The following is a 27,457-nucleotide window of genomic DNA, read 5'->3' on the forward strand; positions in this document are numbered from 1 at the left end:
TCATGTGAGAGGGTGAAGCCTGCAACAGCTATTCACATTCATCACAGGCCTTGTAAATGTCAGCACGTAAACGGCTGTAGACATGACATGCAAACGAAGGTGAATCTAAACAAAAATAGGTCATAACCTGGATTCCACTACAGTATACGTACTGTGGCCTCCTGCCTCGGTTACTCTTCGGTACTTGAGCTGCGCTGTTTGCTCCACGTGTGTAACTTTGGCTGAAGAGGAAGATCTATTTGTAAAAGCCTTTTAACACAATATTCTAAACTCATCTGTAGGAAATAAATCATATAAAGCGTAATCTTCAAAGGTAGCAGAGTCAATAACTCCAAGAACAAAAGCACAGACTCGGAACCAGGAATAACAAACACTTTTATTTCACTTCCCAGTTGCGTTCCAGGAACATTTTATGACATTTCCGGTCAATGGAACGGTCTGTTAGTGAACTTTTCACATTTCATAAAATATATCGATAGCAAAAATGAATTCAGGCAGAAACGAGAGGAGCAGATTTCTCTCTTAAAGTCTGGGCTGGTCCAAAGGGAATGGCATATCCACGTGTTCCTTTCCTTGACATTCTCCTTTGTGCTTTAACAAGCACGCAGAGACACATAAAGCTCTATTCGTCTATCCAGAGAACACGGTTGATGCAACTCTTCTGAGGGGATTCTCAGAGGAATTGTCCTCCTCCGAATGCAAATCAGACTGGAAGAAAAATAAATCAGAAGTGAACCATCATAGCATGTAAGGTGGCTTATTTCTTTTTTTAAATATTTCTACAAACTGTGTGGGTTCACATAAACCGGGCATACTTGTTGTTACATGAACCAACTATCCACTAAATGGATGCTAATTCATATTCAACTGTATCAAGTATCGCTTAATCCTAAAGTTTCTTTTGTTCTTTCTTGTTGTGAAGCTCATTTCCTCATTGTAACATAATTCATCAGTGTTGTACCAAGTAGGATGTAATGATTAAGATAAACACTTTGATGGTTTGCTTTTGTTTTGAAATATGGATCTATTATAAATGGGCTCCTGACAAACAAACACATGCCTGGCTTCCCCCAGATGTCCTTGGAGGCTCGCAAAGCTCAGACAGAAACAATGCCACTGCAATCATGAAAGGGAATAGCAAATCCTCTGCATGTCGTGTGCTCTCACCATATCCATCAGCTTGAGAGGGCTGCTTTAAATAGGGTGGACGAAATATACATATCCCTGGATTTGACATGGAATTATTTGAACCTCCACTGGGGCATAAATACATCCAATCCTAATCCTGTGGTAACTTGTAAACGGTCTACTGCTCACATGACTCGTACCCACTTGAAGTATTTTTCAGTGTCTTGCTTTTAAAATGTGCCATTGTGGCCCCTTATCAGATTCAGAGGGTGATCGTTATAGTATCATGGAAGGATTACTAAATGGACCTACCAGGTAGGCTACAGGCCCAGGGCCTCTGGACCAGAACCTCTGTATGACGTGACTGGTAGCATTTGTTGTGAAGTTGATCAAACAACTGCAAAGATTCAAAAGAAGAAAAAAAAGGTAAATAAACTAAAGAAACGCAAAACGATTTAAGAGATGTGAAATGACTACAGACGCAAAGCAACTAAAGAGGTGCAAAACGACTACAAAGAGACGCAAAACAATGATGTAGCTATCAATAATGTACAGTTTATTACTGCCAAGAACCCAGGCCTTAGATTTGAATCTTAACTCATTTCACAAATGTGCCCCCTTCTTAAAAACTGTGCCCCAGTTCGTCCCATCCCTTCAAGAGTTTCTAAAGCCGCCCCTGGTCTCTCACAAAAACATGTGTTCACTGGTGCTTTGAGAGGTGATTGCATGCTGCGTGATGTCCAGACTCCTTGGCCCCGACCTGGGCTCCATTCATTTGAATCAGAAAGAGCCTTTCACTGGATGGTGTTGTAGTCACAGAGGAGCTGGACTCAACTCTCCTTTCCCTGAACTTAACAATAACTCAGTGCCAAGGGACAAATATGCTTCTTTTTTTTATGGCAAACATATAAGCTTGCGCTAAAGGATAAATGATTTTCTTGCAAAAGTTAACATACGCCTGACTTTTATGATTTGATTGGAAGCACATGTGGAGAACACCTACGATTACAAATCCGTAGTTGTAAAGCGAAACAATGCATGATGGGTTTTTTTTTTTTTTTTTTTTTTGTGGTCACAGATGGATGTGTCATCTTCCTCAACGAATCCATGTCGCATTCGGCTCTGTTGAACCTCAAACGACTCGATCTCCATGAGAGATTCACGACAGAATACATGTCTTGCCGTATAGAAAAGCACAATGTCGCTTCAGGCATGCCCCTTCGCGAGAGTCCAAGGCTCAGATCAGCTGCACTGTACGCCTCTTCCTCAGTATATTGTACCGGCGTCATAGCACAGGCCCCTCTGCCCTCATAAACACATCCAGAAGGGAGTGATTATTTCTCAAGATGTGGAGATCGAGGACTTGCCAGTTCATGCCTCTTTATGAGTGTTTTGGCATGACGGTCTGTTCCGCTTCGCAATGCTTTTGTTCCTCTTGTTAGAAGAGATGCTTAACCCTCTGGGTCACGTGTCTCTGTCACCTTGAGCTCAGCGACAGCAACTGGGCTGAGAGAAACAGCACTGTGGGTTTCTGTGTTTGTGTCTCCCTCTAATGAATTGCACCGTATCAAGTGTCCCCAAATTAGTAACAGTATCGCAGGTCATAAAATATGGCATCTCCTTTAATCCAGGGTGACACGACCATGCCCGCATTCTCCCATTTTGCAACATCAGGAATGCATTTCCATCTAATATGGGGCTTTCTTAGCCATGTTCATGCATATTTGAGGAGACCAATTTGTCCTGAAATTTGAAGATGTAATAAATCAGGATATTTCACAGGGATATGAACGGTTGGAATAACGGCTTTGGAAAAGGATGAAAAAAATTGTGCTCTGTCATAAGAAAGATTTATTTTCGTTTCTTGGATGGGACCCTCTGAATAAATGCCAAGAAGAAAGTTTGACATTTAAAAGTCACCGATAAGCTTTGATGAGTCAGAGATCAACTATGTCCCATTTAATCTTCTTCCCTTTAGATTTGTGTATTCAGTGATCAAATCTAATTGTCCTAATGCTTCCTACGCAATGATTTATTTAGATAACTCCACCATACACACACCTTTGAATGAAAGCAAAAGAAGGGAAATTTCAACAGCTGCAATTGCTTGACAACTGGGCAAACTCCTTCTGCTGATGATGATCATATGATATGATTGAACGCTCCAAAATAGCTATAAAATGGATCATTATTTTCTGATTTCCGAATTAAATTCGGGGGAATATAACAATTTTACGAAATCTATCATATTATGATATTCATGTAAAGTAGCCCAGTGTTTACTTGAGCCTGTGTGTCTACATTACTCACTATACTGCAGCAGAGTCTCTCGAGTCTCTCTGCATTCAACAAGACTGAATAACGAAATCCTCAACTCCTCAAAGAGCACCTGAATACCTGTCATTTTAATTATATTGTAGAAATACTACTGGCTCATTCCCAGACTTATATGCACAGAGTCAGTCACACAAGATTGGGCTTGGCAAATGTTTATTTTTTTCCCAAATACTAAATGGGACCCTGGGGATATTGAGCTTCGTTCCACTTTGTCTCTCACTTCAAAGACACTGCTGGGAATCAACTGACAAGTTTTGCTGAGCTTACTTGTCTTATGAACAACAAGACACCGATAAGAATGTATTACAAAACATATTTATCAGGGTATCACTGATTTATATTTAATCGTTAAAGTTACTGCAAGGAGCTTTCGTTTTGTGCCGATTTTGGCGGCCCCTGTGGATGAAAGCGCTAGTGATTCCGGGCTCCAGAGTCCCTTTGGAAAACCTCTCATTTCACTGCAGCAGGTGTTGGACAGTCTGCTTCTGTCAGTCCTGCTTCTGGTTCTCCCATACCTCCCATCCGTCCAGCGGACCTAACTTTACGGCCTGGGTCTCCAGCAGCATGGTGTCGGTGTCGGCTCCCAGCGGGAAGAGGCGGAGCAGCGAGGCGAAGCGAAGCTCCTGGCCGGAGGAGGAGACGCTGCCGTGTGCTGAGCTCTCCTCCTCCCGCCGGAGTCTGTCCAGGGTGGGCTGGTCGCTGCTGGAGGCCCTGGAGGCCCTGCTGGAGGCTGAACTTTAGGAGTTTCTGGTGAACCTGTATGATTTCACCTGATTTTGGATAGAATCCGACCCTGTGTCACTGATGACAAGCATTAAGAATAACTATACAGATATAGCCAATGTTCTCGGTGATGGTCTCGTTATCTTATGAAGGTCATATAGAGTCATCAGCATTCATTTTAGACTGTTTCATAATCAGTTAAATGTTCCTCACACTAACTTTGAACTCAATCAAAATGAATAGAACAAATCCATACAACCCAGCAAGAAATACAAAGACAATATCTGATTCTACTTAAGGATCTTTATTTCCTATGGCCAAGTATTATCCTTTGGCAGCAACTTCAGGGAGGAATGGCTTCATACCTACAAACCTCGTAAATTAAGACGTGTAGAAAAACTACACACAATGGTAAAAAAAAAGAGAAATAGAAATGTGAGCTGTGTGTGTAGCAGCATGCCGTTTGACTCTCTGGCTCTATAACAGAGCTTTTATTATTATGCTTCTTCCCGGTAACAAAACCTCACACTCGCTTAATTAAATCCTCGATTGAGAATGTGTTTATGGAAAGTAAGGAGATATTCCGTGCAGAAAACACTTTTTCAGGCAAATCATGGACCTTTGTTTTCCCAAAGATGGCTGCACTCACTCCAACCCAGATTGTGTCTGTTTTTGTTGGCCTATAATAAGTGGGTACATTTATTTCCAACGGGCTCTTTTTCTAATCAGTGTCTTGCGAGGCTGTGGTGGATTTTTACACTGCTGTAATTTGACAGTCAAACAGAGACCCAGCTATTACAATACTCAAGGCATCCAGGATTTCATACCTGGCATCGTGGCGAGATTCTGTAACACTAATGAGGCATCCTTCTTACTCAGGTCACAAGGTGTTTCCTTGGAAAGAGTTGCATTCTTGGTTTGTTGGCAGCTTACCACCTTTAATGATCCATGTCTCCCAAAGGTTGTTTTTGCGAGCTAGGATGACGTTTGTAATTTAAAGGAGCTATCTAAAACATTCAGAACATTAATAACAACTATCTTTGAAACTGTGGGCCGTCCCCAGTTCTTTCCGTCCCTCCATTGGTGTTCATGTACTATTGGCTAGCTAATCGCCACCGCTCTGTACTGCGCACTACCCGGACGTCTGCAGGAGAGCAACGATCACACGGCCCTTACCGCTGATAACATTATCGCAAAAGACAGGTCGCCCCGGTGAGTGTGAGCTTACCAACACTGTTAGCTCTGTCAGCACTGTTGCTGTTGATAGCACTGTTAGCCGCCACCATTTTAGCTAAGCCACTTGCTTGCGATTTTGTGGAGTTCGAGAGCCTCTTAAACGATGGGAAAGACCGCCTTTGACCCAGTAATACTAAAAAGTCAGCCGGTTTCAATTATGAACTGAACATTTAATACTTCTGAAGCTAAAACAAATGCATAGTGAAGTACATTATTTACAGTTACACAGAATATGACCCGCTCACCAGAAATCGTTACCACCCACACCGTGGAACAGGAGCAAGACCCGGAAGTTCTTTCTCTCCCGCCTTACATAGTTCAAAAAACATCCCATAATGTCCGTAGTTCCTATTGGCTAAATCCAGCTGGCTCCTCCTCTCTCAGCCAGCTAGGACCCCCCTGGCTCGGGTGATGCTCCTTCTGCGTCCGCTGCAATTGCCTGTCTAGAAATCTCTGTCTATCCCTCCGCTACTCTTCAGTTTAATACATTCAATGACTGTCTTTTATGGCTTAACACTTCTATGACAAACATACTATATAAAGATAAGGTTTTACAACTTTTGGCAAAAACTTCACAAGCATAGATCTAAAGGTGCTACAAATTCTACTAAGATACACAAATTCTAAAACATTTCTACAATTATGAATCTTCTAATTTTGTATTCCAAAACACTTCTAATTATGATTTCTTAATTATGAATTATTAAACACTTCTATTATAATTTCTTAAGGCACAGTTCTAAACCCAAATTTCCTACAATTTCAGAAATGACATGTACATGTATCTCTTCTTTCCAGCAGGTCACTTCATCTGTCTTAGTTTATGTGTAGCTGTCAAGCGACTGGTAATGTTTTGGATGTCATCACATGCTAATGATGCAGGCTAAAATAATTGTTTAAAGCCACTTGATATGAAGTTGAAAGGCATTCCTCCTGTATTATCACACTAGGGGCCTTTATCCAAGAGTGAAAAGCCACAGACTAAATCATGCATAATGCTGCTTTCTTACACATGTTTCGTGGGTTTGGGATCTTTTTGCCGCAGCAGACTGGGCAGTCCATGACAGTCTGTGGTGTCGCAGAGACAGGAATGTTGTGATTGACACGTTTTAAGTGGTGATTTGGTGGGAGTGAAAGACTATAAGTGCATTCATAGTGGAGACATGGCGCCAAAGGCAACACCTGTAATATGAGTTGCATGTTTCAAACAAAGTAGCATTACAGTCACTTTCAATCTGCAGGAAAATGAAGCATAGCGGCCAGTTAAATCCTGAAAAATACAAACCCACTCGTGCTTTCCCATGCCTTGACACTGATTGATTTTTATTTACCAAAACAGTGAGATGATGAGAAATTTGTCTTTTCATTCCATTCATTTAGGCCTGTCTTCAGAGGCCAAATACCCTCTGTTAGGTGGAGGCCCGTGGAGCTGGGAGCAGGAATGCAGCAGAGATTGTAGCTCTGAGAATGTATTTACTGTAATGAGAAGCAGACAGGAGGAACTCTGAGCTGCTATTGTTGTGCACAGGTTTGCTTTGGATTCCTGTCTCACCCCTGCAGGCTACAAAGCCATGAATATTTAAATAGGAAAGGGACTTCCTCGAAACATCAATCAAAATCCTATCTATTCCATTTCTGGCCTCAGATCTGAGATTCAGAGAGTCAACAGCAGCTTCTGATGGGAGGAAATTCTGCCCATGGCCGTGCCCGTGAATGCACCAACCATGTGGACAATGAGTCAATTAAAAACAGCCCCACAATAGCTGGTAGACCTTCAAGAGAGGAACGTCACTGGCTATATATTCAGGGACACTGCACTTGGAAGAAATTCATAAGAAGTTTAAGTCAATTGAAAGAGGATCAGAGTACGGCAGAAAAATCACAGCAAGAAATATAATCCCTTTTTCTTGTAAAAAAACAAAATGTACCCAGTATGAAACTTTAACTCAATTCAATAGTTTCTCATAAAGTATGTTGAATAGGCTCAAATTCAAAGGCTCTCTCTCTCTAGAACACATTTCATCCTTGATAAATGCCAGAGGCCTACACTATTTCTTTTGTATGAAAAGAGCAAAAGTGTGTGTGTGTGTTTGTGTGTAGGTGTGTATGTGTGTATGTGTACGTGTGTGTGTGAGAGAGAGAGAGAGAGAGAGAGAGAGAGAAGGAGGGAGGGGTGGACTGAGATGGGATCAAATACACAAACAGTAATGTAAAAGAATCTCAGAGATGAGTGATGAGAAAGGAAAACAACAGCTTTGGACACCTGTTCAAAGACTGTTCTGTCGGGCCTTTGCCTTCAAAAAAAGATGACTCACACTGGCAGAGGATCAGTCGATGGGAAGTGTGTCGTTTAGCAGCCCCGACATCTCTGTCAGTGAGCGATTGCACACAGTCCCATGATGGTTTTCAACCACAACAACAACAAGGCTCAGCCTGCAGAGAAGCTGTGCTTGACACAAAGCTATCCTCCTATAACAAGAGCCAGACGCATCAGTCAGAGTGCTATTCTTGGCAGTCAGCACTGGTCGGCTATGAAAGACAGATCTGCGCAGCAAGGCCAAAGGACTACGAGAGGGATTTTGCAGCAACCACTACCATGGTTGGTTAATATAATGTTTGCTTTTTGTGTTATCTTTACATATGGTGGCTTCCTGTTCTTCATTCGGTCATACTAATTGAGTTAATCAAGCAAAAAAAGTGTTGTGCCCTGAAGCAAATGGTTGATTATGTTTTATGAACATAATAATACCATAGAGGAATTGAAATAAACACAGCAAAGGGACAAATGACCAGTGAGAGGTTCTGAAACACTTGATTAAAGGAATAGTTTGACATTTGGGGGTATACGCCTATTCGCTTTCTTGCCAAGAGTTAGAAGAGAGGATCGTTACCACATATCTCTGTGCGATAGACACGAGGCTGCTGCCAGGAGATGGTTCATCTTAGCACAAAGATGAAAACAGCTAATGTCAGGGGCGACTGCACAAAGAAGTCTTCTCAATTGATTCATTTTCTTTGTTAAGGTTTTTAGTCTGTCTCTGCTGATGCGGTCTGTGAATTTATTTGCACAAAATACTTACAGTTCACTGGTTAATGGGGTGTCTCCACAAATACGGAAAATGTATCCAACTTATGAGCTTGTAAAATGCATCCATGCAGTTCAGCACCTGGATAATGATATTGAGTATGTTTTGTATTAGTGTGATCAGAGCTCAACCTACAGACACTATTATCTAAAATTATACAGTTTCTTGATCAATTCATGACATTATTCTTCGACGTATACAGGGTATGAGTTCATTATTCAAATATTAGTTTGAAACAAAGTTCAAGATTCATTTAAACGCACTCCCGAAAGCCACTAAAGAGATGACGGTAAAATATTGTCAGAGCTGAAGATAATCTGCAACGCATTAGGAGCCATGCATGGAGGAGCAGATGAAAGGAGCTGCCCTTATATTTTAAAAAAACTGCTGGGGAGGTGAAGGACTCTCAGGAGAAATCAGAAACACTCTTTTCCCACTGGCACACTGACTGTAACTCACCGTGCTGTCAATCCATATTAATCAAATTACTGTGATGTTTCAAACCGTTTCTTTTAAAGCTGGAATGACATAAATCTGAGAGATTGCTGTAGTTTCCCATTATGAAGTCTGTTTTCAATCAGATCCGCACAATATTTCATTGTCTTTGGAGCTTTGCTTAAAAGACTGTGAGCACAGAGATGAACTGAGTTGAGGATCTTTGGCAGCATCATATATTCACAGATGTGAGAATATAGAGAAGGCTGGTAGAAGAGGCACGAATCATATTAAGCAGTAAATTGTTTCTGAATTGAAAAAAAGGAAAATGTTTGTTTGTTTAGCACACATGAATATGACTGTGTTGTTTTCCAGTAATCATCTCTCCTGAGGTGCTCCGCTTCAGCCAAATGATAGCTATAATGTTTCGTAAGACAGAGCCTCTTGAGCAAATTGATGAAAGCAATTTAAAAAGTAATAATAACATGTTCCTGCAGTCATCAGATTCCAGTGTGAGTGAACCGAGTGTGGAAAATATGCTCTGGGTTTCTGTCAGATAAGTAGCTGATAATGTCATTTATCCCAAAGGTGGGACGTGGTTAAAACAGCCACTTACCATTCAAGTGTGGAAAAAGAGAAATCATCCTCCGTCAAGCCGTGCTGTGCAAACCTTCCTAACATGTATACCATGTGTTTTGTTTCTCCTCTTGAGAATCATAAATGTGTTACAGGCTGCGCGGGCACAGTGGCCTGTCCTGACACTGAATCACAGGATTCCCTCAGCTCACCTAAATCTCGGATCCACTCAACACCTCAACACAAACGGAACTGTTTATGTTGCAGACGGGCTTGAAAAAAAGCACACTTGGTGCATTTATACAAGGGATTTATGGACAAGATGTTACTGTTTTGTTTCATGTTGCTGATCCACCTTTAACACATGTTTCAAGATATGAACACCTAACATCTAGTAATACCAACTGTACATATGCCTATTATCCCTTCAATAATGTGTAATTCTTGTGAAATAGGACAGTGGTATGAATGAGATTCATACCATCCTGCTCTGCTCACCGTCATCCTCACCCTCTGAGACAAACAAGACCAGGCTGTGCCTCCAAGCATGCAGAGGCACAGGAAATGGTCAGCCATCACTGAGGTTGTATTAGAGCTTAGTCCCATGTGAGTTTACAGTAATGCACAAGCAACCTGTGTTTTATAGGCTTTGTTCAAGATCAGTAATTTATTTAATCATGTTGCTTTACAGATCAGTAATAGCATATTCACAAGAACAATATTTGGCCAGAGTTGAAGGCTTATTAGAACGTTTAAAACTGTTAACCTTTAATAATGTGGTAGTAACATACTTGGCTTATTGGTCATTGAGTAAGTACTAAAGGCTTATTCCACTACAAAAGTCCTGTTTTTGGCCCTTAAATGCCATTTTCATATAGACAGCAGTATGACAGGAAATGAGGGGAGAGTGAGATGGGAGGATTGACATGCAACATACGGCCCCATGCCTGAAGAGAACCGGGGATGACGCAGTTCCTGGTTGGCGCAGACCGGTAACCTCTGGGTGGTTTTCTTAATGCATTAAAGAATTAGATAAAGACAAAATAAGTTATGATGTAGGAGGATATACACCAGCCAATGGTTGTTTTTGCATAACTTGTCCTTACAAGTGTTTTTTTTCACTTGTCTATAAAGCATTAATTGTATTGTATTTACATTAATAAATCTGTTAGTTACAACTTTTATAAACCCCATACAACCCAGTCTTTCTAACATGCAGATATCAGAAATCCAAATTGCATGAATGACAAATGTATCTGTGTAGCGCGGAGAACGCTCTGAATCTGTCACACATACATCATTCAGGTTTTTTTTTTTTTTGTTGGATTCTTTGTAGGACATTACTGACCAAAGCCAAAGTATCAAGTCCAGCAGGTCGAACAGCTCGGCTGGCATACAGACCAGAGAGTAAGAGCAGTTGACTTTCGCCAGCCAGGCCCTCTGTTTGACATCATGTTTTGTTAATGAGACCCAGCTGCCCGCAACATCAGCATTCAACTTCATACCAGCATAAAAAAAAAAACAACATGAAAGTTAGTGCCTTAAACATGTCCAGATTCCTTTGTACGCCACGGGCAGAACTAGCCTGCTCGTCAGCATTACAATCAATGGTGCCTGTGATCATCAAGGGTGGAAATGAGTTCTTAGCCTTGGAGGACACACACACACACACACACACACACACACACACACACACACACACACATAGACAGACAAGACAAAATACTGCATATTCATTATATAAACATATGCGGTTTGCCGAGCCATGTGCAGGCTTTGTTTTTAATGTATTTAGATCAACATCTTCATACAAAATAAAAACAAAAAAATCAGATTATCCTGCTGCTTATTTATTTGTGGAGTCAATTGCTGCTTCATGTTTTCGGTGGCCTGTAAAAGCTTTTGTGATTGCACATATAAGCCGTTCTTTTACAGAGTAATCAATTTCATGCTCCCTTTTCAGCCCATGCCTTATTTTGATTTTCCTCGCACAACCAATTGATTTTAACATGAATTTTGAAAAATATATCTCAGTGCCATTATTGTGAGCAATAATTACTTCTGATGCCATCCTTCTAAAAGTAAACAAACAGGCACATTTACTATTTTGGGTATGAACCAGATGTTGATTCTTAGCAGTCCTCCCACATGAAGAGAGAAATAAAAAAGAGTGCATGGACTAAAACAATTTAACCAGCCCCCAGAACACATTTTTCACAGCTCTTTTTCCTGTCACGCAAGTTTATTTGGACAAAGTGAGCAAGCAGAGGCGCTCAAGCACAGTGTTTAACACATCAAATTACGCCTGTCAAAATTTCCTCCGCTACTGTAACAGCCACTTTGGATTGCAGATGCATCGTCTTATTAACACCTTTGAATTAGTGTTCAGAGCTAGAGATGTGTTTACAGTCTCGGATGCTGTTCCTGCCTTGTGGAGTGTTTAGCGGCAGGCACTGCAGGAAAAGCGAAGGAAGCTCTGTTCTCCCCTGACAATATCTATTTCAACATCCTCTGTGTGGATTCCATCTGAACTCAACCCCTGACCCTTTCCCCTGTCCCCGAGCCTGGGCCCTGCCCTCACGCTGCCGTCCATCCTCCTGGGTACACGCCGACCTGTGAACTTTGCCTCGCCTCTGAGGCCCGGCTGCCGACCCCGCACGCTGACTTCACAGGAGAAAAGAACACAAGACGGAAAGTTGCCCCTTCATCGCGTACAGTCACGCCCGGGGGGCGAATTGTATTGTGAAAAAAACAGCGATCCCAACTAAAAAGTGTCAGCTGTTGGTGTAGTTATTACCTATAAGTTGTATCATTAGGAGCTCTATTACAAGCTCATGTAACACTGGATTGACCACAATGCATATACTATATAGCATACCAAACTTCATTAATTAGGAGAGGGTCACTTGGGTCAACATGTGTTTATTCTCAGGAAGGAGCATTAAGGGGATTAACACTAATCAGAGGGGATTATAAACTGCTATTACCCAGCTGGATGGTGCTTTCCTGCCTGATCTCTCCACTTTGTACGCCTGTGGAGAAGGATGTTTGGTTTGGACAGAGGGATCTGGATAACGACTCCTCTGGTGACGTTTTCTCAGTAAACACAAACATACTGGACCTCTTGCTTACCTTTGACCCAAACTCCAAAGGATGGCAAGTCCTTTGAACAAAGTGTGTTTCAGCTCAGGATGATGGAAGTGCATTTCTCTTTGCGGAGCTCTCGATGTTTAGATTGGTTGACTCTGTTTCAGAGAGGTGTTGAATTGGGTGATTTTTGAGGCTGAAGTGAGCCTGAGTGTGGTTGTGCCATACTGCAATACGCTGTACTCAATGGTGGAAAGGAACTTAGTACATTTAATGACTTGATGAAGTACAGTTTTGAGGTACTTTACCTGCATACTTCTATTGTATGTCACTTTATATCTCATAACATTTCATGGGGCAATATTTTAGTTTTTACATTTATCCGACAATTAACAGTTTACTTTACATATTAAATGTTACATGCAAAACAGATGATTGGTTTACAATATACAGTACGAAGCATCGGTATAGATTAAAAACCCAGCAGAAAAAGCAGTTAGAATCAGATGCAGTGCAACTAGAGACTTACATGTTGATGGAATAAGAATAATCATAATAATAACAATAATAATAATAATAATTATAAGACGTGATTTAATCTGTTGCTTCCCACAACACTTCTATATAGTGTCGCAATATATCTCACTACAACAGCCTCCATAGCTTTCTGAGCGTGTTAACAAAAATGAACTTTATGAGATTTGAGTTATTGCAGAGCTATGGTTCTGCACTGCATTTGATTGCACAGGTGTATCTTATAAGCTGGTAACTTTGTTTGTACGAAAGAATGTTGTTATGGTTGTATTATAGCAGCTCAGCAGCCGACGTGTACAACCCAAGAAAGCTTTTCCAGACACAGAGACGAGGAACTAACGTTCCCTGTGGAGACACGGAGGCAAAGGAAATTGTTGCTAAAATGAAAGGCGGTGAAAACAAACACATTATCTGTCTGCCTTTGGATGGGCCCGACGTTTTTTACTTCAATGTTCTGGCAGTGCTGCTTTTCAATCACAGCACTTATCGAGCTTCTCACTTTGTCAACCTCGACAGAACAAGAGACGAATACTAAGCTTATCAACAGGGTTGTAGTTCTAGTGCTTGTGTAACGTGTGGCATGTTCTCAGGTCTGCCCATGTGTTCTGGTCTTCATTAGACTTAGACTGAACATCTTTTTTGCGGCCTGACAGGGGGATCCTTTCATGTGTCCCCTGCCTGGTCCCACTCACCAGAGCCTAACCAGAAACATGCCACTGCCCAGGGCAAGGTCAGATTTCTCACCATAGCATTAAAGCAACATTGCCTTTCCTAATGGAGGGGGGGAAACACTCTGGTTATTTTTCATCAATCTCACAGACAATGTATTCTATCTCATCATATTGAAGGAGTACCAGCGCAAATGGATGTAGTCCATGTGGTAGCAATCTGGAACAAATGCCCGGCTCTGCTCGATGATCTCACTGACCTGAAACTCACATGAGACTGACACTTGCTTTCAAATCCCTCAGGTTACGATAGGTGTCATCTGAAAAGGGAAAGTAAACTCCATCCATTTTATTTTTCTTGTCTCGTACTTCAAAGTCATGCTCGGTTCGTACCTATCATCAAAACTTAGATTCCACCCGTCCTCTACGGAGTAATGTATACAGTTGCTCTGTCAGCTATTGTAGGACGACCCATAAAAGTGGCTTAGATTTGATAAATAGCAATGCATGGCTCATTGCAATGTTAATCTGCAGAACGGGTGCAAAGGGGTCAGAGGAAATGTGTGGGAGAAACAGACTATCTTTGTTGCGCTCCTCTGAATGGCCTCACTGTGCTATTCTCAATTATAATAAGATGAGGGCTAATGTCAACCAGGAGACGGGTAAATATTTGATTGACCGGGATCATTCGACGAGCCAAATGAATAATACTGTTTTCAGAAATATGTGTTCAGATTTGAACGCGATATCCTCCGTCTGACTTTCACAATAGGGATGTAATGTCATGCAAAGTGAATAAGCCCTCACTGGCCTTGTACCATAAGAGACAAAGCTTTTGTTCTGACGACTGGCCCATTATTTAGTTGTTGCATTTTTTTCCATTTCTTTTATGTCCTTGGAGACTTGGACGTCTTGCAACATGCCTCAAAAGAGGCTGGAGGCCCTTTTGTTTTGGGGTTTTCACACTTGAGGGCCATGGTATTTGGTGTGTGTAGAGAAGGGACTGTGACAGCCTGAAAGGGAGAGGGGCTGGGCTGGCTCGCACAGAAAGGAGCCTTGGCTAAACACTGGCCCGGCTCCTAGAAAAGAGAGAGGGATTAGCGTGCACAGACCAAGAGGAACTAATCTCCGGTGACATAATAGAACTGTACATAAACAACATCCCTGAGAAGTGAGCGGAGAAGCATTGGCTGACTGAAGAGGCTGAGTGTGTGAAAACAAGGGCTTGGAATAATTTGTCGCTCGCTGTGGAAAATGGTGACGTGAACTGACTTGAAATCTAAACATCTGGACAGAAAATCTCTTCACAAACACACACGTTCATGAAAACAAGGACGCGCACAAATATGCAAACACACAGACATAATCAATACAGTGCATGATGTCAAATGTTTTATTTAAAACTGACATATTTGCAATATTTAATTGACACTGATTAACCTCAAACAGCTGAAAAGGAAACTATGCCTCTGCTTGCAGCACACTGGAATAATAATTGTGTATTTTGGGACACTCTTTTTCCTTAGGTGTATCTCAGGCAAATTGCAGTTGCACATGGCTCAGGGGGTTAAAATAAACAGAACTCATGAAAATGCATCAGTTTAAGGCTGGAACTTCAAACTGCACCAGTTGGAAAAGTTAAGAACAATGGAAAAAAAATTGAAAATGCATTTCTATTAGTTTCTCCTCTGTGTACATTTCTTTTTTTGTGATGATTTTTGGTCAAATAATGTATATAATTGATCTGAATGCACAATTTGTTTTATTCTGTTTTCTTCTTTTTAAATCTATGAAGGAATAGACATGAAGTCCAAGCACTGAATAATTTCCTGCATGCTGACTTTATAACAAAAACTTACTTTTAAAGTCCAAAATGCCAGCTTAGGCAGATGCAGATACTCTGCAGAAACTCTGAGTACTTTTTTGACACAGCTCTAGTTCCCGTGGGGGATTTGTAGGTCTCTTTGGTCCAAATGTCTGCAAACTTAACTTTAATTTAATGACAAAGCCGACATTTATCTGTGGTGTAAAAAAAAACCTTAATCTAAATAAATACCATTAACAAGAATTTAAAGTAAACTTGCCTGGATACAAATGATAAAACATATAAACGGTATGCACTATTAAACACTATTCTGCATGTGCTCCATTAAGTCTTTTACCCAACATACACAAGTAACTTTAAACACAAAAATCATACACCACACACATGTAGGACACTCTTTGCTTTTATTTGCTTGTAAACATTTCCACTTTTCATTTCATGAGGGTGAGAGGCTGCTGAGCAGAGGAGGGATTTAATGCTTTTCTAACACTAAAGTGCTCTGAGAAGCAGAGTATTCTGCTGAAGGGTGACCGACCTCAGCTATGGTAAATCCACTCGGGCTGTTGAGCTCGATGACCTGTTTATTTGGACTTGCAGATTGAATGTATCGGGCTCCTGGACCGATCAGTGAATATGTTGTACTCAGAGTGGCTTTTTGGTGGCCATGATGGCTTTTTACAGCCAAAACAAGCAACATTAAACTGCCAAATAGTTGAGCACTAGGAGGAGAAGCATGTCTATTTACTGCTCGCAGCAGCTTCAATTAAACAAACAGCAAAGGGAACTGGTTAAGGATTATTTTATTACTTAGCATTTTGTACAGTTTCTAGCATGGAAAAATAACATGTAACATTAGACTGTATTTACAATTCCATTTTTACAAAATGTCTTTACAAGATTTTTTTGCCGGTTCAAAAACTTGAGACTAGAACACACACACATTCACACTCACACACACACACACACACACACACATCCAAACCAAACTTTGTAATACACACATAAATAAATATAGACATTCACTGACTGTTCCACGACAAATATTTCTACAGTCAAGAACATGTACAATTCATCATTTCCACACAAGTTATAATTTCATTAATAAACATTACGTATTACTCCCAATATAATTCTTTGTTAATCTTTTTAATGAAATATTGCTAACATACTGAAAAGAGGTAACACGGACATTATTTCATGCCAACAGAATGCTAACGGTTGTCATGCAAAACCATTACCAGCTTTCAATTTGAAGCGAGTAATTCATTTACAGTTCAAAAAAAATCAAATGTACTACATGCAACATACTATGTGAAATATTCTGGGTTAGACAACAATGACTTTAGTTACATTATCCATCAGTACTGACTGTATGCCTAAGCGCCTCTTTAATGGGTAACACAAAATAAATAGATGAATTTCTACTTTTCTTTCTTCGTGAATAGAAAAATGTTTTACAGTTCCGGCATTTCCCACCATCCATGTTCAATCATCAGTGAATGTTATTCTTTAGACCATGACCTAATTGCTTGTTGTGCTGAGCAACTGATTGAATTCAAATTTTGTTAATAACTTGTGGCTGCGTAGAAGGACAGCTGGATCACAACTATTTAAGCGGTTCCCACAACTTACTAACCTGATGAGTTAGGGATGTTTTGGGGAGCTGTGTACTAACAAAACGCAGAATATGAGACCTTGCAGTATACATTTCACTGTACAGACCAACCCGTCCGCTGACATGTACCAGTCAAGGGAGAGGGGTTAAGAAGGAATAGCTGATGTGTTGTGGAGCCAGGAGAAGATGGACCAATATTTCACAAGCAAGGGGAGGGGGGGGGGGGGGCAGTTCATGGTCTGGTGTGCTGTGTTTCTGTTTGGTTCCACACATTCCTTCCCTGACAGACAGGAGCAGAGAGCCACTGATGGTTCTCCGTATTGGGTTTGCCTCAACGTGCAGCTCAGTGCCTCTCTACTGATGGCTTCTGGTGGTGGGAGTGGTGCTGCCGGAGTCTGGGTCCTAGAAAAACACACGTTATCAGAGATTCAGACCTTTGTAATGGCTGCCTATTCATCCATGCAGTATAAATGTGCTTGTTTTGCTCCTTGCTGTTGTTGATACATGGCAGTGTTTAACCTGTTATCTAGGTCATAAATACGTTTTACATCCTCTCCTTTTGCTGAGCTCAACACCCAGCGTTAAGTGCGTCTTCTTTGTACAAATGATGTTGCCTAACACAAAGCAATGAGGCGCAAGCACAGCATCTTTTCTTAAAACTGCTGATTTTTTGGCAACTTGGAGGCTGCAGAAACAAGCTGTAAACATTGACATAATGCCCCTTTATAAAGTATATGTTGAACTTGTGGGCATTTGTTTAGACTTGTGTTTCTGGAACTCTGAACGTAAGATCAATATCCACTCTTCTTTTGGCTTTGTTTTTGCTCTCCACCAATTCAAGAGGGAAAAACATCAAACTCTTCAGCTGCTAAATGCTCCACTATGTTTCCTAGCTAGGCATCTGGTGCTGGGCAGGTAGCCAAACAATATAGGTTGTTAGAAATTGTTCACAGTGAACGGCTGCTTGTTGTGTCTGGAAAACGACACGGGCCACAAAACCAGCTGAAAGATACCAAAATGCTCCAGAGCTGAGGGAAACTGCTGTTATTCTCTGTGGGTTCACCGCTTTAAGCGACCCATTTCACATACAAGTAGTCATGTGACATGAGCCGTTATTGAAATTAATAGTTTGACAATTTAGGAACTATGCTTATTTGCCTTCAGGTAAATGATTATGTGTGCAGGACATTTATTAATGTTAATGAGTGAGCTTTAGAAGTGTGTGTAGGTGGATTTTGTTAACGTAGTACAAAGCTAGGCTAGCTGTTTCTTCCCGTTGTCCTTCCTCTTTGGGCTAAACAAACCGGCTGCTGGCTGTAGCTTTATATTCATTGCAGACGTCAGAGTGGTATCGATCTTCTCCGCAGAAAGCAAACTCAAAAATGTCAAACTATTGCTTGAAAGGATGAATGAAAGATCTACAGTATGCTGTTAGCACGGAGCAGGAACAGCCACTGAATAAAACCTAACGCAAACTTTAACAGAAAACAAAATCACATGAGCGGACGTGATGGAGCATCAAAGACAGTGACAGTGACTTACGGTGTTGAATGACTGGTAATATGTTCGGGGTCTGAAAGGTCTTGACAGTGGCAGGACCTTCCCCTCCAGTTGTTATGACCTGCACCTCCAGTCTGTAGTAGGTGGATGGCCGCAGGTTGGACACAACGAGCAAGTTATGATCCTGCCAAGTGAGGGAGGAGAGCAGCAGAAGACACGCAAATCAGTTGAAATACAACAGAACGCGCTTTTGAATTTGACAGGACTTGAATTTGAATGGGCCGTCAAACAGGGGAGTATCGGCCGCAGAGCCGTCTTTGCACAAGCCACAGACAAAAACAAAGACTTTGTTTTCATAAGGCTTGCTGTCTCTCCTTCTTTTGCTGCCAGCTTGATAAAGTGTGCGGTGGGTGGATATATTTATAGACGAGCTCCAGAGGCTGGGAGGTGCAGATAGGCGGAACGTGTTGTTGATGGAGCCGATTATGTCAAAGAGCCGCTTTTTCTGAGCTCTCACGGAGGATGAAAGAGGAAGACGTGCAGGCAGATGAAAACGTAGAGGAGGAGAACTTCCAGCAGGACACAACACTTGCTCAGATCTCTCCCTGCGCCTGTCTACACACACCACTGCTTATCCAAAGAGTCGTGCAAGGAGGCCACAACATTGTTATCCTCAAATCACCCTCACCTCTGACAGATGCCGTGAAATGAAATGCTGGAAATAGAACATACCTTTTACAGACTATATATGACAGCATGGTCTCTGGGATAAGGGAAATATATTCAATTGGCAGCGTTTAAAACAAGCTATGGCACTCTATGGCTATTATGGGAGTTAGAATAGAAAAGCATCAATCCTGTTTGAATGAAGATAGACTTACTGGAGGCAGGATCTGGGACTGGGAGATGATGCTGTTGGGCAGGCTGTTTTGCCGGCTTTCTGTGGTGATCTCGGCCCAGGTGACCTGGAAGCCTGTGATTCGCTGATTGGGAGCCACCTTAGACACACGCCACAGGAAGTTGCCGGTGATGTTTCCCTCAATGATGGAGAAAGAGGCCGTCAGGTTCTCTGGCTTAGCCAAAACCTTTGGAACCCCTGGAGCTGTTTGGGGAAAGGTGGTCTCGGTCAGGGTCTTGAACTATTCCTTTAAGAGTGTATAGATTCTGTGTCTGATTACTTTGTCAGCACTAATACAGATCGATTTCAGTATGGCCTGTACGCTGCAAACAGCTGAGTGCTCACCTCCCTCCCCCGGGCAGGGGATGTGTTTGTGAGTCTTGCTACGGATGGTTGCACAGGACGGTGTGAGGAAGGTGGTGCTTTCGTCCTTGGAGCGTTTCTTGGACTTCAGCATGTGAACAGTGACTTTGTACTTGCAGGAGAACAGCAGGCCTGGGAGGTTGATGTAGTTCTCCTGAGCCAAGAAACACATTATTCAGCCCTGATGACTTTGACATGTCACCCAGGTCAGGTCCCATGGAGCTTCAGAGATAATTAAATACACAGCGCAGGGGCAGATCGCATAACCGCTCAGGCCTCAGGAACATGCCCCACATTACAGGATCACTTTGAACACTCACATGGTAGGGGTTAGACCACTATCCTTCTATTCAACTTACAATATAAATGATTTTTTATAGCTTCCACATGTGGCATAAAAACGACTTAATTAAGAAACGGCAACCAAAGGGAATTTTTAAAACAGAATGGCCTGTAAATCCCTGTTAATGAATGCTGTGCTGCAGTTTTACACTTAACACTCATTTCAAACTTTAATCATCTATTGATCTCAACAGAAAAACGCCTTTCTCATCTCATTCGAGGAAACAAAACAAGAAAATCCTGCTGACTAGTGGATTTAGATCCTGCATTTGCAATAAAGAGGCTCTACATTAATAGGCAGACCCTTGAGAGTGGGTGTGTGTATATTCTCTCTGATATGAAACAGCTTTGATTAAAAGGGAACGAGGCGCTGTGCTCACATAAAAGCAAAAGCCTGGAATCCTTCCCAGCGATCTATAGAAAATGGATGTATATTTCCTAGCAACCAGAGTGCTGGTGCCCAAAGAATGTGTTGATTGCCAGGCCTCTGCCATCCTGTATCAGCCTGAGCCCAAGCAGTTAACCACCCCCCCCCTCACCCCACCTCCAGACTCTCCCAACCCCTACACAGACTCTACTGCGCGCCTGAAGAAAAAGCCCCATGCACAATGCATGGCTGGGGCCGTTGGAGGTGAATGATCTCCCTTCCGGGAAACATTGTTTAAGTAAATGCGTTTTATTGGCCAACACGCCGCATGCCTGACCACACGACTGACTCATAATATTCAAAACACCAGCCAGTGATTTGCCCAGTGCAAATCCAACACAACAGGGCTTCAGGCTCGCTCAGCAGAGTTGTTTTCTTTAGCGGCGCTGTCCTTTCTAAGCATCAGACAAAAGGTTAGGCGCGTGCTTTGCATAGCACAGAGCTGCCGATCATGCCGCAGCTCTGTGCTTTGCACTCCGCCTGTAATCTGACCTGCAGTCGGAAGGTGTGTGAAACGGTTGCTGGAGACTAACCTGTGTGACAGATTTCTCCGGTCCTCGGGTCTCGTTGTGGCTGCAGTACTCCGGCATCCACTGGACATGGTAGCGACTCACAGCGGGGTCTGTAAAAAAGAGGAGGATGACAAGAGAGAATATGTCACATATACTAAGACACAATAAAAGACACAACTCAGGTCTTTATAAGAGCAGGAGGTACTTAATAATAAAAGTGTTTAGAATGGCCCTTATCAGTGTTGTATCATTGTGTAACCGTATTAATTACTCGTGTCAAAATAATTAGTGTATCAACAAAAAATCTACTGACAACAATTTCTTTATGAAGCAAAAATGGCAAATATTTACTGGATCCAGGTCCTCAAATATAATGATTTGCTGCTTTTCTCTTTATATCGGAACAAATTGTGCTCGGGACTGTTGGCCGACAAAACAAGCAGGCCCCAGTCGGGCATTTTTCCCTTTGTTCTACAAAAAACTAATCAATAATCGCAATTATCCTTTGTAAGACACTAAACTGAACATATGTGTGTGCATAAAAGTGGAACTTTGCTTTGGAAAAAAGCCTAAAATGAATATGATGGTCAAATAAATGTAGTCACGTAAGAGGAACAACTGCCCCTCTGACTCTGAAATGTCGTGCAGTTAACATAAAGTAGCCATCGATATCTTAAAGTTGTACCTTAGTGCGGTACTAGTGTAACTTTACATAGTTATGTAACAGCACTGCACCCACTGAACATTAAACGGATATCAAAAGACAGTTACACAGGCCGAAATGATTAACTGATGGGTATCTCACTAATTACAACTCTCCCTATCTGAGATCTGATATCACTATTTCCATTACTGATAATCACGATAACGTATGTCTCTGAAAATAAAAAACATGAAAGAACTTCCTTCTTTATCCTTGCATTAGTTTATTAACGTGATTTCCCTGCTTCCTAAACCTTTCCTTTTGTTTGCTGAAGGCTCCATTCCCAACCCAAACTTCAGCTAACTTCAACTTTAAGGATTTGCATTCTCATCGGTGGAGACACAGCCTTGGTCATGCTGGTACACAGTAGCTCTCATTCGCTTCATTACTGTACAGTAGCTCATCGGCAGTGTTTATCTTATGTGGCTAGATTTATTATTCATTCAACTGTGTCGCTTGAATATGTGAAATATTTCTCCGATTAATAATTTAGTAGATCCTATGTTCGCCCCTCGGCGGGGGCCTGGGTTGTGGTGGGGAGATAAAAGGGGTTCCTTTGAAGGCTTAGACACAGATCTGGCACGTGGAGCCCCTGAGCTCTTTGGAAGCAGAAGAGAGGAATTACAGGGAACCGGGAAATCGGGGAAAAAATAAACAAGATATGCTTAGCCGGGTCTGACAGAGATGGGGAAGTGGTATGTAAAACAAGAGACGCGACATGGAAATCAGGTAGGGAACAGAACCTCAGCAGTGTTCGATAAATCATGGCTGGAAGCGAGCCTAGGAAGTGTCGCCACAGCCGGACTGCTGTCTTTTGTCTGGGTGTTGGGCAGACAGCGATATATTATCTGAGCTGCTGTACAGTAAGGCTCTCTTTCGTCTGCTGGAGACAACCCAGAGGCCGGGCTGCTGTGGATCACAGAGACAATGAGCGAGAGTTTAATCATGGTTCAGTTAACCTGTCCCTTCTTCTCCGTCACACAAACCAGATGTCCGGAGACTATAACTCTCCAGGCCATCTGCGTGTCTCCATGTTTACAGTAGTGGAACCCAGGTTGTCAGAGTCAAAGCCAGGGTCATCCCTCACACTAATGAGTGGCAGTGGCACACACACACACACACACACACACACGCTGCAGACCAGCACTGCAAACAAGAGACAGAAAGAGAAGCTGGACCAGGATTAACTCTGCACTGCAACACTGCGATTCCCAAGCCACACTTGATCCCCGTCAGCATCACTCAGCTCTCGGAGTCCAGGCCAACCTCGCTAACAGCTCTGGGCCAACTCTATCTTCCCCTTCTGTCTCTCTCTCACTCTGATTCAGCAGTTGGTGTCTCACCAGGCCTCTCCTTCAGCCAGGGTTTGCATTTTTGACTCCAAGATGTGGAGTTTGGCTTAGGCGATGACATATATTAGTAACATAACATAGACCAGTGAATGGGACTTGACAGGTTACCCTGAGAGCATGGCTTTCAAGGTTTCCATATTTCCACTCTGGTGAGGGTTGGGGAATGGACGCCGCCGGGACAGGCATTCCTGTAGGCTTTAACCCCTTGGGGTGCTGCAACCCACGACTGTTTCTGTTCCCAATGACATCAGGCCTTGTAAAACAAAACGGACCGCTTCCACTCTAATGCGAGGGGCGAGGATCTATTAAATACAGCTGTCAATAAATCCCATCGCACGGCTCAGGCTCCGTGTGTTTATTGTTCTGGTTACTAAACGGTGGCTCCGCTCTAACAGTCCACGTGCAGGTTTACACCAATTTTTGCCCAGCTCTCGCATTCCTGAGCTCTCACAATGACACGTTGTTTCATTTATTTCATTTACACCATCTGATACCACATTTATAAAAAAAAAAGGAATCTTCCATTGTTTAACTGAGTAGCTGTGAATCGGTCATAACACTTAATAATAGTGTACATGAGTCATAGTGATTGATGGGCATAATGGGGTGCTAATTAGATTCTAACAAAGCTGTAAATCAATATGGTGGAGTACATACCTCCCCGGTTCTTCCAGTAGACACGGACCTGCAGCTGGCCATCCTGGTAGAAGGGCGTGCCTACCTCGAGAGGGCCAGAGGGGCGTTTGGCCAAGGTCGAACCAAGAGGGGATATCTCCTCCTTCTTTGACTTGAGCACTGATTTTACTGGGAAGAGAAAGGAGAAATATTTGCTGCCGTAGCTAAGACAGTGACTGTGTTGTGGCAAACTCTCCAGCATGGTAACAAAAACACACATTATTTCTTTATAATATCACAGCGGTTACAACACGTTCTTTCTGCATAAATGTGGTGTAACTCGATGGGTACACGCGGTACTGCGCAACACTGCCAAGGTTAGAGGTTCAAATCCCTCGAGAGCCACACATGCTGAGAATGTATAAACTGGTAACGCTGAGGCTTGGTCTGTGATTCCAAAACACGCAGGAGCTTCGACTGAATGCAGATGTGCTGTCAGCGCACCTTGGCCATTTCTTCTTTTTGCAATTCGCATGATGATTGTTTGCCTGAAGACTCTCAGTAATTTAGGAAAATTCAACTCTCCGGGAAAACAAACAAACAAAAAGAAAATTGGATTCTGCTCGATTGATTCAGCCAAATATTTTAAGTAGTACATGACCTAAATCTTAATTGCACTTACTACCCATGATTAGGTTGCCACATAACCTTGGCTGTGTCACTTTGTGAGTCAATCATTAACCAAAACTAAGTTGATTTGGACAAAAGTATTTACTAAATGGCAAATAAACAAGACTAAGTGCCAGCTACACTAATTGCAGGTTTACCATGTTCACCATCTTGTTTTAGCATGTTAGCATGCTAGCACTTACAAATTTGCTGAGGGTGATAGGAATGCAATAGTTTGGGAGGGTTTTGGTCATAAAGTGGACAAAGTGATATTTTGATCTGATGGTGGTGCAAGATCAAAAGTCAGGGGGTCAGCAAAGTGATTACAATCTGTCCTGAGAGGGACATGAATGTCTGTACCAGATTTGATACATTTTGACAATCCATCCAGCAGCTCTCCATCTACATTTCCCTCAAAAGTCACATAGGTCAACACGGTGGCGCTAGAGGAAAAGTTAGAGGATCGGCAAAGTTGTTCGGGTTTATCTTCTGGGGACCATAAATGTCTCCAAGATGTCATTGCAATCAATCCAAAAATGAATTGAGTTTTTTCAGTCTGGACCAAAGTGGTGAACCGACCGCCTGACACTGCCATCCCCAGTGTCTAAAAACACACAACAAGTCTGACAGCTGAATTATCAGACAGAATATTGGCACCAGTGTTTACCTGACTCATTATTCTTGGTGGTGCTGAAGTGGAGAGAAGCCTTGGAGCTCTTCAGACGCACCTGTCCCCAGTAGGTGATGGCCTGCAACTCCACGGTATAACTGCAGTTTTGTTGCAGTCCCTCCAGTTCCACCCAGCTCTGCGCCTGCAACAATGACAAACACTTGCATGTTGACTTTTCTATGTTATCACACTGTCACTTGAGGCTCCTTTCAGCTCAGGCTGGGCCAGCCGGGGCCTGTGGGAAAGCCCTGCTTATTATTAAGAACACATGTGGAGCTGGGGAAGGTATCATGGCGAGGAGATAGGCTTCAGGGCCTTGTGAGGGAGCCGTGTTATCAGAGCCTCACAGGGCTTCCTCACTGTGTTTGACTTGCAGCATTCCACCATCAGCGTGAGCTTGATGAATTCTTGTTATTGACTGTGCGTGTTTTGACATTCCTCTACCAGCAGGCTGCTTTCAAAGGCCCGAGGTGCCAAAGTGGAAACCAGTAGTACATGTGTCAATGGGTGTCTGGTGTCTCCCACCTCTATCTCCACTGTGCCACATCTGCTACGCATTTCATAGACTAATTCAGAGAGAAGACTCTATAGAGGTGTGTGTGAACTGTCTAGACAATCTGTCTTTTATCTGCTCGAGTCTGTAATGAAATGCTCTTCACAGATACTAAACCACAGGTATGTGCTATCAGGTCACATGATATTGGATGAATTGTGCAAATGGCTCACGAAACGCTTACATCCAAAAATGATTCAGCTCTGCGCAGAAGAGTCTGTAATTTATGAAGCCAGTCTATGATTTATCTACAAGGTCATGGGTTTTATCCTAAAAATAAATACATGTGACAACAAATACTATCCAAATATTATCCTGTGGCTTTCAGAGTTGTCCAAGCCAGGAAGTCTAACTTTGTAAGCCTTCAGCTTGCCTGTTTGTTTAAGCTTATAAAATCAAATTGCATTTATCCTTTCTTTGTGATTGCAAGTGGGGGGGCTTTCTCTGTGTTACATCCCTCCACAAAGGGCCATGAAAACTATTATTTCAGTCTGGAGTTTTGAGAATGTTCCAGAATGCAAACTAAAATGTTCCAAGGCATTAACAGTAGGAGTCATTTGTATTTTACTTAAAAAGGTATATTCATTTTATGATTAGAGAATATTTCTTGGATATTTTTAGATGTTTTGTTCTGTTATTACTGAGTCTCGCCTTAGTTTAAATATACTACAGGCAAAAAAGAGATAGGATATAAAGTATAGTTTTATAACTACTTGACTTCGAGACTACTGAGATCTGTTTAAAATACAACAAATAAATACATAGTAGGAGTAGGAGAAAACGAAAGTTCCAAAATACAAACTGCAAAAAAAGGAAACAACACAAATTGAGATATTTAAGAAACACAGACTTTAAAATTGTGATTTAAACAATGATTTGAACTATAAATACGGCTATTTATCACACTTGTGTTTTCTTTCAAGGCTTAACAGTGCGTTTAAGGGTTCTTTCATCAGTATATTGAAACAATGAATAACACATTGTATCAATCTGTGTGTGATTGATGGCCTTGCAAGTAAATAAATAAATGCAATTCCTATCCCGTGTTTATCCTTTCTTCCGCTGAAGGCCAGCATGGATAATATTCACAGTGATGTGTTGAGGCCAGAGGAAAAGATGCTGAGATCATTCTGGATAAGTCGTCTTGAGAGCGAGGAAAAGGAAGAGAAAGAACACATCACTGAGAGACGGGTGAGGAGATTACCCCGTTGGTGGTCTTTCTCCTCTTCTTCTTGGATGGCACCAGCGACTTGGTGTGCACAGTCCAGCTCCAGAACACTTTGTAGTGATGTATGGGGATATCGGGCTCCCCAGGCAGGGTCCAGTTGAGACGGGCTGTCACCAGGCCTTCGTCACCCAGCGTCACGTTGCTGACACGCAAACTGGTCGGGCTGGGAGGGGCGGATGGATCTGAAGACATAGCACCAAGATGAAACAACACAGTCAGCGGCCAACAGATTTCAGTACATCTGTAGACATTTAGAGTGGAAGACAAAGAGGGCCTCTGGTTCTTGGATGTGACAAATCTCGAGCCAAGGCAGTTTTCTTGCAAGTATAATTTCAGGTCGAACGCATTACAGGCCAAGACACCTTTCAACACTTG

The 27,457-nt window shown here is 42.2% G+C and overlaps 1 protein-coding gene across 1 annotated transcript in view; it reads right to left on the reverse strand.

Moving 5' to 3' along the window:
• Nucleotides 1–3,953: 3,953 nt before the first annotated feature.
• anos1 (anosmin 1) overlaps nt 3,954–27,457 on the reverse strand; it is a 50,725-nt gene continuing 27,221 nt past the window's right edge. Inside the window, exons 7-15 of the mRNA XM_076111896.1 lie at nt 27,059–27,264; nt 25,299–25,443; nt 24,005–24,151; nt 21,314–21,402; nt 19,994–20,165; nt 19,632–19,852; nt 18,793–18,934; nt 12,066–12,185; nt 3,954–4,195 (exon numbers count right to left, since the gene is read on the reverse strand). Coding sequence (XP_075968011.1) covers nt 3,954–4,195; nt 12,066–12,185; nt 18,793–18,934; nt 19,632–19,852; nt 19,994–20,165; nt 21,314–21,402; nt 24,005–24,151; nt 25,299–25,443; nt 27,059–27,264 — 1,484 coding nt within the window. The remainder of the gene's footprint in view (nt 4,196–12,065; nt 12,186–18,792; nt 18,935–19,631; nt 19,853–19,993; nt 20,166–21,313; nt 21,403–24,004; nt 24,152–25,298; nt 25,444–27,058; nt 27,265–27,457) is intronic.

The sequence above is a fragment of the Anarhichas minor genome, unplaced genomic scaffold (genome assembly GCF_050575085.1).
Source record: "Anarhichas minor isolate MPS153535 unplaced genomic scaffold, ASM5057508v1 ptg000004l, whole genome shotgun sequence".
Lineage (NCBI taxonomy): Eukaryota > Metazoa > Chordata > Actinopteri > Perciformes > Anarhichadidae > Anarhichas > Anarhichas minor.